At 31.5% G+C, this 12,688-nt stretch overlaps 1 protein-coding gene across 5 annotated transcripts in view; it reads right to left on the bottom strand.

Annotated features, from left to right (window-relative positions):
• Positions 1-10,617, bottom strand: part of sws (patatin like phospholipase domain containing sws) — a 149,908-nt gene extending 139,291 nt beyond the window's left edge. For 3 of the 5 annotated variants that reach the window (XR_015041570.1, XM_085818055.1, XM_085818071.1), the window contains exons 1-2: positions 10,429-10,612; positions 5,758-5,836 (exon numbers count right to left, since the gene is read on the bottom strand). Coding sequence is in view for 4 of the 5 variants with exons in the window: in XM_085818055.1 (XP_085674181.1) it covers positions 5,758-5,836; positions 10,429-10,560 (211 nt within the window). In the remaining variant the exon portion in view is untranslated. Of the gene's footprint in view, positions 1-5,757; positions 5,837-10,428 lie in introns of all 5 variants that reach the window. The other 2 variants (XM_085818090.1, XM_085818044.1) reach the window with 2 other exon arrangements.
• Positions 10,618-12,688: the final 2,071 nt, after the last annotated feature.

The following is a 12,688-nucleotide window of genomic DNA, read 5'->3' as shown; positions in this document are numbered from 1 at the left end:
TTAATTGTTTGGTTTCAAACCATAAAGCTTTCAAGTGTAGAAGTACACATAAATGTAAAAAGTGCTTTAAAAATCATCACACACTACTGCATTTCGAAAGAGTTCAAAATGAACCAAAGGCACTTAAAGGAGTTTCAAACAGTTCGAATTAATTATCAGTGACGGCTAAGCCATTTTTCCCTGGGCCAGAACCTCGCGCTCAATCGGCTGGGTCAGGGGAGAATATCGCAAGTTCTAGTCCAGTAATTAAATCTTGTGTTTCAGACTTTAATTTTCAGAGTGAAGTTTTATTATGTACGGCTGTTATTAAAGTGTTAGATTCATCGGGTGAATACCAATTGTGTAGAGCCCTCCTTGATCCTGGCAGTCAAGCAAGCCTGATTTCAGAAGATTGTGTACAAAGGCTAGGGTTAGCAAAAAGAAATGCCAAAGTTTTTATTTCATGTTTAGAGTCTTTGAATACGAAAACTAATGGGATTACGGAAATAAACTTCGTTCCGCATTTTCTGACGAAAGTGTCATTTAAAACACCAGTATTTATCATCAATAGAATTATTGGAACTTTGCCGCATTTTACATTGGATAAGAAGTACGTTGAGGAATATAATGATTTAATGTTAGCAGATCCAACATTTTACAAAAGTGGGCCTGTTGATATACTTTTAGGCGTAGATATTGCCTTACCTCTTTTAAAGGGAGAAATAATTAAATGAGAAGAAGGTAAACCGGTAGCTTCTCGTTCTGAACTAGGATGGATTATTTCAGGTAGTGTGAATAATTCAACAGAAATTAATCCTACTATCTATGTTAATAACATACAAGTGGAAACTGATCAGATGCTGTCTGACTTTTGGAAATTGGATGCTGTACCTACGTTTGACATGCTTACTAAATCGGAGAGAGCATGTGAAGATTATTTCAAATCTACATATACGAGAGAGGAAAGTGGGGTATATACTGTGAAATTACCGTTTCACTCTCCGCCTTCTCAGCTTGGAGATTCCAGACAATTAGCTATGCATAGATTCCAATCTTTAGAAAATTCACTTCTAAAAAGGCCTCAGATATATGAACAGTATAAGGATTTCATGAGGGAATACCTTGAGCTGAGACATATGGAGGGAGTGCCTGAGGGAGAGATTCTTATTGACTCTACGTATTACATGCCTCATCATGCCGTATTAAAGGAATCAAGTACTACAACTAAACTGAGAGTTGTTTTCGATGCTTCAGCTAAAACGACATCGGGTCTTTCATTAAATGATATTTTGATGGTTGGGCCAAGAGTTCAGCAAGAGCTGTTTCCAATTCTACGGTTTAGAACTCACAAACTTGTAGTATGTGACGATGTAGATAAGATGTTCAGACAAATTCGTGTCCACCCAGAAGATACAAATTGGCAACGAATGCTTTGGAGGGATAGTCCTAGTGAGCCCTTGAGTACATTTAGATTAGTGACAGTTACATATGGGACTGCCTGTGCGCCATATTTGTCTACTAGAGTAATGAAACAACTTGCATTAGTCTATTTCAAATTAAAGCTTTGTCTTCATTTCATTCTTCAAGAACCGAAAGATATCTAAAAGCTATCACTTTCAACTGGCTCTTGGCCACTTCTGAAATGGTTAAACTATTCATAGCTTACCCAAGCCAGAAGCATTTCCCCCAAAAGCTTACTGAAAGAGTATGTATTAAAATTTCATGCACACATACTACATTTTCTCAACATTTCTTTCAAGCTTGATAAAAACACAAACATGCTATACATAGTGTAACACAGAAAAAAAATGTTGCCTGAAAAGGATTTGATATGGCACTCTGTTTTACAGGGGAATTATGCAGTATTATCCAGCTGAGTAAAAGTAAAATATAAGACCCTGATGAATTTTATCCACAATTACACAAACTTTCAGGCATTTAAGCTTTTAAATTTAAAATAATATAAAATCTCAGAAGATTGAGAAATATAATCTTATAACAGCATTACAAGCAAAAAGGGCTCGATAAATTAAACCAGTTCTTATGTCTGAAATCTTGACTTGGAATAAAGCCTAATATTTAATCAGTTATGTTATAGTCTAACAATTGACCAAACAATATTTGAGGAATAAACACATTACTTTCCAAATAATATAGCAAGCATAGTCAAAAAATGCAGCGAGTGCCAGAATCTAATTTATTGGTGGTAATCTATAATTAGCTAGTTTCCTAATTTTCGTATACACTCATATAAAGAACTAGAGTACTTTTATACTTTCTTTTCTGAATGACCTATTTAATACATTGACTGCCGAGTCACCCGTATTCAGTAGACAGCAAAAATTTTGATCAGGCCGCATCATCCATATTGGGGTGACACTTATTTGAGTGCTTATGAGATAAAGTAGGTATTTGAAAAAATTTATTCTTGAATAGTGAAAAAAAAATTATTGTTGCTGATAGCTAAATTCTTTCTATTCACTAAACTGAATTGTGCTTTCTTCAGTATAAATTTTCTTTCTTCCTAAACAATCAATTCTTGTAAAATATAATTAGTAGTATCTACACCACATTTATTATCACTATATTTATCAGTATCTGAATCAGAACCAGACCATATAATTTTAGTAATAATTATTTTTTAAAAAATCTTGGCTCTTCCTCATAGTTGAATTTTTTTAACTTGTAAAAGGTTTCTTCTTCATTGCTAGGTGATTCACTTAAAAACGGTTCTTCCATTTTTCTTTGAGACATTGCAAAAAACTAGAGCAACAATTTTAACACACACACACAAAAAGAGTACTATTCGGTTTCGAGGGCCGTAAAATAATTGCAGCGAAAATGTATGCACAAAAGTGTCAAATCTAGCAAACACGCCTATTTAACAGCATGCCAAATCTAGCGTACGCGTTGATTTGAGATTGCGTAAGTTTATATAGTTCTATATTTCGGTTGATCTTTACATTATGGTAACTTGGCGATTTTTTGGTGAAAATTTGGCGACCAACTCTTCTACAGCAACCCTCTATTTTTTTTTTTCCACCGCCATTTTGTCTTCACGAAGTAAAGACATGTTTCTTTTCTTTTTATCTACTGAACACTTCTTCCAACAATCTACTAGCCGAATTACACTTATGCTAGAAATTTTATCTAACAAAACTGCTTAATCATGACAAATATTCACTGCAAAATTGGGAAAAAGTGCACAATACCATACTCCTTACACATTTTTCAAAATAACACATACACATAAACCATGTAAAAGTCGACTTATTTTTACTTAAAAAAACATCCCAGAATAACACAAAAATGGCATTGTGCACACTCTTCACTGTATCCATGTACACTCCTTTTTTCTCATAAATTAGAAAAATTTTATGAAAATGCATGACAATTTTCTTAATCTTTAAACCCGTTAAAAAGAACATATATGAAATTACCTAATAACGAAAAAGTATATACCCTTTCCAAATATGAACATTTCCACGTATAAAATAAATAAAATACCCAAAAACTTTTACCTGTAAATTATCTATTATATTATAAACGTCACCAACGAATTCATACCGCAAACATTACAAATACTTAGTGTCAAATATTTAAATTATTTCCATGCACGTTTACTTCAACTAAAACGTATATCAAATTCCTACAAACATAAAATTCACAAAATAACTATCATTTAATTAAAATATAATTAAATTCAAAAACACTACTTAAAATATAAATAAGCACATACATTAAATTAATAAAAATTAGCTTACAATCCTAATTACTTTAAACTAAATCATTGCTAATAACAATTTTCCCAATAATACCAAATTTTTTTACTTCCACCTTACATTTAGAACCATGCATAAAAATAATATCCTCAAATAATTAAAAATACTAACTTACCTAATCTTCTTCAGAATCTTGATTACGTGTCCGATAAACTTTTCTTATTTCTGTTTCAGGATCTTTAAAATCATACTTATAGTTCACAGCAAGGTACCAGGTAAAATAAATAACTTAATAAAACATCTTTACTTCTATCTCGCACAACCTTAAAGAAACACTTATTACTAATCCTTTCAATCCCACTAAATACCCATTTCGAATTCACTTTAGTTAGGGCCATGGGATCCAAAAGTTAACGAACACTATTTCACACAACACAGAATAAAGCCAAATACAAAATTTCCAGATTTTTTTCCGATTTCCCCCCTTTTCCAATTAAAGAACCGTAATTCGTCCATTAATATCACATGACATATCCCATGATCTCTCATTTCCCTCACACAAAATAATGCGTAATTGGAACTGAGTACTGCTCACATTATTACCAAAGTCCCAGGTAGTAACCTTTATCGCCTCCAAAATGTCGCCAAACTACCAGTTACCATATTCTAAAGATCAGCCTATATTTCTTAAGACGCCATTGAAATACTAGTTGAATTTTTAAATCCTTTTTTGATTTTAAATCCTTTTTTGATATCCTATGGATTTAACAATTTGGGAATTGCCCATGACGAAAATTCGGCAATAGAATTTTGGGTAAAGTGCAGAATCACCCACTGCTTGACGTGTTTTTAAGAATTGCACATACTCTGTATCCATGTTCACATCGACCTATTTTCACTTAAAAAGTAAAAGAAAATGGACAAAATTCCAATTATTTTTACCCTTGTAAAAAGCAGCAAACAAATAAGTGAGCGATTCTGCCCTTTACTGAGAATATTTTCAAAGAAAAGGCATCATTCATTATAGAAAATTACATTTTAACAACCAACGAGATGAAATTATGCTTTAGCGATAAGTCGTTAGTGATGCAGACATCCATTCAGTTATGTTTAGCAATTTTTATATAAATTATAATAATGATCTGAAATAGTTATTTACTTCCATTCAGTCATTTTTAGCCTTTTTCATATAATTATAATAATAAAAAAGTACTATATAAAATTAACCTTTCATCTAAATTAAAACATCAATCTTAGATAGTCATTTACTATTATACTTCCTTTCTTGCCGTAATTATTAGGGTTGCCACAATTATTTTTGGCAGCATTGGCATCAACAATAGTTTGGCGATTTTTTACGGCCCTCGAAACCGAATAGTACCAAAAATTGTTAACTATTTGCCACTACAGCAAAAATATTAGGAAGAGAAGAAATAATTTTCAAATCTCAAATGCTTTCTTAGACACCTCATTCTTAAGGAAAGATTATCAATTGAATGAATGTCTCAAAATATTTTGTTCTAGATGTCATAAACTCTTACTCAGAAACAACTAGTGGCACTCGTGGCCCAATGGAGATTTTCTAAAAAAACAGCATGACAGTCAACGTGTTAAAAGAAATCCAAGGCATATTCTTTATGTCAGAAATTTAAAATAAATATGAAATAGTAGAACATTAATGCATGTTTTCTGACAGATTTTCAGATTCCTCATATTTCATACATAAACTATGTTCTAATTCAAAGTTCTAACACACATATAATTAATTTGAAGCTAAATTCCATACACATTGGATATAAAATTGATGTTTCCCAACTTCTCAGCTAACAAAATTTTGTTCTTAGCATTTCCGTAATTAATCTCATATTACGTACTTCTTTAAGTAATGACTTACAGTCCATGTTTAGCTCAAAATATTTGTCAAATATTTCTCAAGATAAATTAAAGAAGTTTATTATTTGATTACTTTGCATAACTTGAAGATACAATTAAACATAGCTGAAATTTTTACAAAATGCAATGTTAGAAAGAAATAATAAATTTATAAAAAGAATACCTTTAGATTTGAACTTCCTAAATGTGCAGACTGCCGAAATACATACAAAAGCTGCAATGACTACAGCTAGCACAGTGCCCTAGGGAGGAAAATATTCAATTATTTGCTTTTTTAGTAAAAGAAAGAGGAAAATAGCAAAAAACATTCTATGAAAAGCAATTTATTTAATAATAAAAAAACTGACTCAAATGCAGTGATTGAAATAAAATTTATAAGTATATTTATCAAAGCATTAATTATTAGTATAATTATTGTTTAATATTATACTGATATTTTAATATTATAATGGTAATTAATTATTAGTATAATTATCATTTAATATTATACTGAAAAGCATGATATATCTGTCTGACTAAATACTAAGAACACATAAAGGAAAAAAAAAATTAATTAAAAATACATGCTCATTTAAAATTGATATATTATATTACTAAGAGTTATTTTCAACAAAGATCACCAAATTACTGGGAGTTACAACAATTATCAAATTACTAAGAAATGATAAATTTGATAATTGGTGTAATTAATAATTAATCACTTAGTAATTTTATTGTTGTAATTACTAAATTTGATATTCAAACATCCAAAGGAGAGAGAAAAAAATCACTGTAATGGCATTACTGATGGGACACCAATAGGATCTAGCTTAACTGAAGCTAGTACAATGCCAGCATAACAAGTCCATCATCAATTCCTACTACAGCTTCCATTATTTGAAGAATTAATTTCTACAGTCAGAAGTGCAGAAGCCAATGGAAGGCCGCCAGGCGGCAGAGAGAAAATTAATAAATAAAATAACTAATAATTAAATTATTAAATTAAAATTCAATCAAATATAAAAATGAAAATAAGAATGTAATAAATTATTTAATTCCTGATAAATATTGAAATAAAAGATTAGACTTCATTTTATCTGCGGCTCTAGCTGGACTTAAATTTCATTCAAAAACTAAGAAATAGTCCAGCCGGCCTGAATTTAAGCTCTGAATATAAAATAAAACATACTACGGCTGATCTTTGGAATATGGTAACTGGTAGTTTGGTGACATTTTGGAGGCGATAAAGGTTACTACCTAGGACTTTGGTAATAATGTGAGAAGTACTGAGTTCCGATTACGCATTATTTTGTGTGAGGGAAATGAGAGATCATGAGATATGTCATGTGACATTAATAGACGAATTACAGTTCTTTAATCGGAAAAAGGGGTGGAATTTGGAAAACTGTAGTACTATATTATTTTGTATTAAGCTTCGTTGTGTGTTGTGTGAAATAGTGGAAGTGTGCGTGCCACGTAATGAAGATTCTGAAGATTAGGTAAGTTAGTATTTTTAATCATTTGAGGATATTATTTTTATGCATTGTTCTACATGTAAGGAGTAAATAAATTTATATGGTATTATTGGAAAATTGTTATTAGCAATGATTTAGTTTAAAGTAATTAGGATTGTAATCTAATTTTTATTAATTTAATGTATGTGCTTATTTATATTTTAAGTAGTGTTTTTTTAATTTAATTATATTTTAATTTAATGATCGTGATTTTGTGAGCAATATGTTTGTAGTATTTTGGAATACGTTTGAGTAGAATACATTGAGTATTTTCATGCATTTTCATGAAATTTTTCTAATTTATGAGAAAAAAGCTGTGTACATGGATATAGTGAAGAGTGTGCACAATGCCATTTTTGTGCAATTCTGGGATGTTTTTTTAAGTAAAAATAAGTCGACATGTACATGGTTTAGTGATATTTTAATTAAATGATAGTTATTTTGTGAATTTTATGTTTGTAGGAATTTGGTATACGTTTCAGTTGAAGTAAACGTGCATGGAAGTAATTTAAATATTTGACACTAAGTATTTGTAACCATTTGTAATGTTTGCGGTATGAATTCGTTGGTGACGTTTATAATATAATAGATAATTTAGAGGTAAAAGTTTTTGGATATTTTATTTATTTTATACATGGAAATGTTCATCTTTGGAAAGGGTATATACTTTTTGCGATCAGGTAATTTCATATATGTTCTTTTTACCGGATTTAAAGATTCACAAAATTTTCATGCATTTTCGTGAAATTTTTCTAATTTATGAGAAAAAAGCAGTGTACATGGATATAGTGAAGAGTGTGCGCAATGCCATTTTTGTGCAATTCTGTGATTTTTTTTAAGTAAAAATAAGTCGACGTGTACATGGTTTAGTGATATTTTAATTAAATGATAGTTATTTTGTGAATTTTATGTTTGTAGGAATTTGGTATACGTTTCAGTTGAAGTAAACGTGTATAGAAATAATTTAAATATTTGACACTAAGTATTTGTAACCATTTGTAATGTTTGCGGTATGAATTCGTTGGTGACGTTTATAATATAATAGATAATTTAGAGGTAAAAGTTTTTGGATATTTTATTTATTTTATATGTGGAAATGTTCATCCTTGGAAAGGGTATATACTTTTTCGCGATCAGGTAATTTTATGTATGTGCTTTTTATCGAGTTTAAAGATTCACAGAATTTTTTTTCATTTTCGTGCAAATTTTTGTAATTTATGAGAAAATAGCAGTGTAGATGGATAAAGTTAAGAGTGTGCGCAATGCCTTTTTTGTGCAATTCTGGGATTTTTTTTAAGTAAAAATAAGTCGACGTGTAAATGGTTTATGTGTATGTGCTATTCTTAAAAATGTGCAAGGAGTTTGCAATTGTGCACTTTTTCCCAATTTTGCAGTTAATATTTGTCATGATTAAGCAGTTTAGTTACATAAAATTTCTAGCATAAGTGTAATTCGGCTAGTAGATTGTTGGAAAAAGTGTTCAGTAAATAAAAAGAAAAGAAACATATTTTTACTTCGTGAAGACAAAATGGCGGCAAAAAAAAAAAAAAAATAGAGGGTTGCTGTAACAGAGTTGGTCGCCAAATTTTCGCCAAAAAATCGCCAAGTTACCATAATCCAAAGATCAGACCATACTATTTCTAAGAATGAGAGAAACAAAAGCCATTCTTTTTTCAGAACACCAATGGATAAAGGTAAAACAATAAAAGTGTTACTAATGAAACTAGAGTGAATGTTAGAAACAAAATGAGAATATGGAAAGAAATTTTAACAGAGAAGTGTTACTTCAGAAGAGACAAGAATACAATGCTTTCTGACCATTATGCCAATAAAATTTTAGCTGTCAAGCACAATGCGATTGTGGGAAAAAATTTTTCCCCAAATCCAATTCGAAAGCAAACGCAAGGTCTGCACAAGTAACAATTTTCATTCCCTATATTTGGATATATAGTTGAAAAGTCTACGGGAGCTGTGCAGTGGAAGGTCACTAACACTGGATGAGCACAATCAAGGTAATGCCTTTAAGTACTTTTGCGAGCTCCAGCTCTTATTTAGGGATCCAGAGCATTTTTGCTACAATCTACCTCAAAAATTGAGAAGTACTTAGAGCCAAGCTCTAGTAGGATCCTGTACAATTTAAACTCTGAAGCAAACCCCTTTAAAAAATGGAAAATATTGTTATAATGTCAACAGACAGTATTACACAGTTAAATGTATGCATTTTCTTGCCATGACAAAGATTATTACTGTAATTTGAAAAAGTTATAAAACTTTATACATTATTATGATTAGCTTCATTGCCAAAATAACATAAAATGCTAAAATTGTATTCATACTGATACAGTCTAACATTCTGCCACTGTAGCAAATTATATAATTTCAATCAAGTTTTAAATTAATTAATATGACTGCATTATTCACACTTTCAAATAATATATTCAGCTGCTTAAAATACATAATATGTTTGATTAATTGATAACAACACAGCAAATGAGATCTACCTGCTTTTAGAAGAATGCTACAAAAGGGCTATCAAAGCAAAAAATGACTCATATTCACATTACATATGGGAAAAACCACAAAAAGCCTACACAATCACCCACTTGGGAAAAACCACAAAAAAACCATACATCACTAAAACAATAAACATTACCAATATTCATTGACTATATACACTTCGTTGCTGATGGATTAAAATGTACAAGTTTTTGTTTTGAAAATTCTTTGGTTAGCATTATATAGAAGAGAAAGGATTACTTTAAGCATCAGTGCAGAAAATCTAATTATAATCAAAAATTTATATTATGATCCATAGCTTACCAAGAACAGAAAAAAAAAAAAAAAAGCTTTAAGAGTAGAAATTATTAGAAAATTGAAACTGAAATAAATAATAACTGTAAATAAGGCTCCGCTGTGCAAATATTTTAGGTTATATCCTAAGAATTTCTTATAGTATTCTTCTTATTTTTTTTACTTTTAAAAATACCGAATCTAATTTCACAAATAAAATAATATTTTTACCTAAAATTCCATGTAGTTCATACTCTGTCGAAAATAAAACCCCAATTTTTTACATTTCTACCCCCAATACACAATTTAATTATCATTAATACATTTTAGAAATATATTACAATACATATTTTTATAAATATAATCAATTTTAAATCAGCTGAAAACCTAAAATTATAGTTATTACGATTAAAATTACAAAAGCCACGCTTCAAAAAAGTCTATTTCAACCTTCAAAATTATCCATTACAAGGCAATCAGAATTAATGCGCATCATTCTAAAAATACTAAACATATAATTTAACAAATTGAACTGCACATGCAAAACTTACTACGGAAGGCGTTAAAACACTGGAAAAAAATAAAGGCCATGGAGTCTGTACTATCCAGTCAAAATAATTTAAAAATAAATGTGGTTCTGTTGATACACTCATGTTTCCATTTTCAATATCACTAAACTTCATTCAGTACATTAGTACTGATAACCGAAACCTAGTAAACAAGTCTTTTTTTTTTTTTTTTTTATTTATTTATTTATTTTGAGTGGTATGCTTAATGGTCACAGTTACAACGTAACCGGTTTATAAAAACCAAATCTCAGTCTAGGGGCTAGATAACAAATTTTCTGTTCTTGACTAATAAAGTAAAATATACTCCTGTTCAAATGTAAAAGTAAATGAGATATTAGGTGACACTTAGATAACAAACAGAGCTTTTGAATTGTTTTGCGTTTGAATTGTTTTGAATTGTTTTGCGTAATGCAGTAATAATAATTCCATAATCTTTAATGTACTTCGAGCAGAATAAGCAACTTCGTTATTTACGTAATATCCGGTACTTTCCCGTTTCGCCGTCGCAAGGACGACAACAAATGGATCTTAAATTTTGTCAAATGCTAACATTCTCCGGTTCTAGAAATGAAAGACATCCGGTTGTCACGTCATCTAGATGGCAGAGGCGGCACATCAAAGGCGAACCCGTTGCGTCATCTATTAATGTTGAACTGCGATGCTTAACCACCAGGGTGCCTGGGCGCCATAGCCCTACCCCTCATCGAATAACATGATAAAAGTTTCGAATTATGAGAAATATAACTGAATGTGCTAAATAATTAAATGAGCAAGAGTTTAAATTCCTAATTGCTAATAGTTAAATACAATTTTTTTTTCCTTAAGTACCTAATTACTAATTCATACATAATTAACTATTTTTTAACAACTATTTCACAGAAGAATACATGTACACACAAGAGAAACAAAATACGAAGTGCAACGCCTTAGTGCCACTAGTAAAAACAAAAAGCAATCAGGAGGAAAAAAGAACAATATACAATTAAGATTCTGAGCAACAATTTGCATAACACATATACAAAATTACACATTACTAACATTTAGGATCGCCCTTGGGCGTTTACTGAAATTGGGGTCTCTAGTATCATAACAATAGTTAACAACCACAGGATTGTCCAGAAGTTCCTGTTTATCATAAAATGCCCTAGATAGGGGGCAATAAAAATCACAAAGATCCTCTATTCTTAACTCTTTACGAATTTGGCTATTCCGAATGTACCAGGGGGCATTACATATCATACGCAATACCCCGTTTTGGGCAGCTTGTAACTGCCTTCTCAAACTTTTGCACGAGTATGCCCAGACGGGGCATGCATAACTAAGAATTGGACGCAACATGGTTTTGTAAATGAGCAACTTATTATCAATAGAGAGAACACTGCTTCGAGCAATTAGGGGGAAGAGTGAAGCTTTACTAGCTCGAAACTTTCTGAGAATATGTGTAACGTGTGGGTTCCATGTAAGAGATTTACTGAGGATCACCCCAAGATAAGGGACCTGCTTGACCCAGGGAATGTCCACACCTTACATTTGCAGGTGAGTCGGGAAATTCTTCTTAGTAGTAAACAGTATGGCATGTGTCTTGTCGACATTCACTTTAACTTTCCATTTGGTCAGCCAAGTCTCTAGCGAATGGATGTGGTGTTGTAGCTGTTGTATTGCTGAACTAACAAATGCACTTTGCGTTAGGATCGCTGTGTCGTCTGCATACATGGCTAGTGTTGTGTTGTGTGTAGTGGGGATGTCGTTCACGTAAATATTGAATAGGGTAGGGCCCAGAAGGGATCCCTGTGGAACACCAGCCCGTATAGGCCGGTTTGTGGATAATGAACCAGAAACATGAACGACAAAGTGTCTACCGGTTAGGTAGGATTTAATTATGTTTGTGATGTAGCCTGGGAGTCCCAGGTTGTGTAATTTGTATATGAGGGCATCCAGCCATAATCTATCGAAGGCTTTGGCGACATCTAAAAAAAGTCCACCAGTGACACGATGTTGTTGCATCCCACTGCTTATTAACTCAACAACTCTGTAGAGTTGATGCGTTGTCGAGTGCTTACGCCTGAACCCAAACTGATAGGGTATGAGGATCTTCTGCTCATCCAGGAAGATGTTTAGTCTATGTAGAATAACTGCTTCCACGATTTTGCTAATTGAGCTTAGCAAACTGATTGGTCGGTAACTCTCAGGAGCAGTCTCAGGCTTGTTGGGCTTTAGCAGAGGGACAATCTTGGCAGTTTTC

The sequence above is a fragment of the Stegodyphus dumicola genome, chromosome 1 (assembly GCF_044657685.1).
Source record: "Stegodyphus dumicola isolate Sdum_Otavi_A_Nest chromosome 1, ASM4465768v1".
NCBI classification, from domain to species: Eukaryota; Metazoa; Arthropoda; class Arachnida; order Araneae; family Eresidae; genus Stegodyphus; species Stegodyphus dumicola.
Note: the sequence above shows the minus strand (reverse complement) of the source record. Positions and strands in the feature narration are given on the sequence as shown.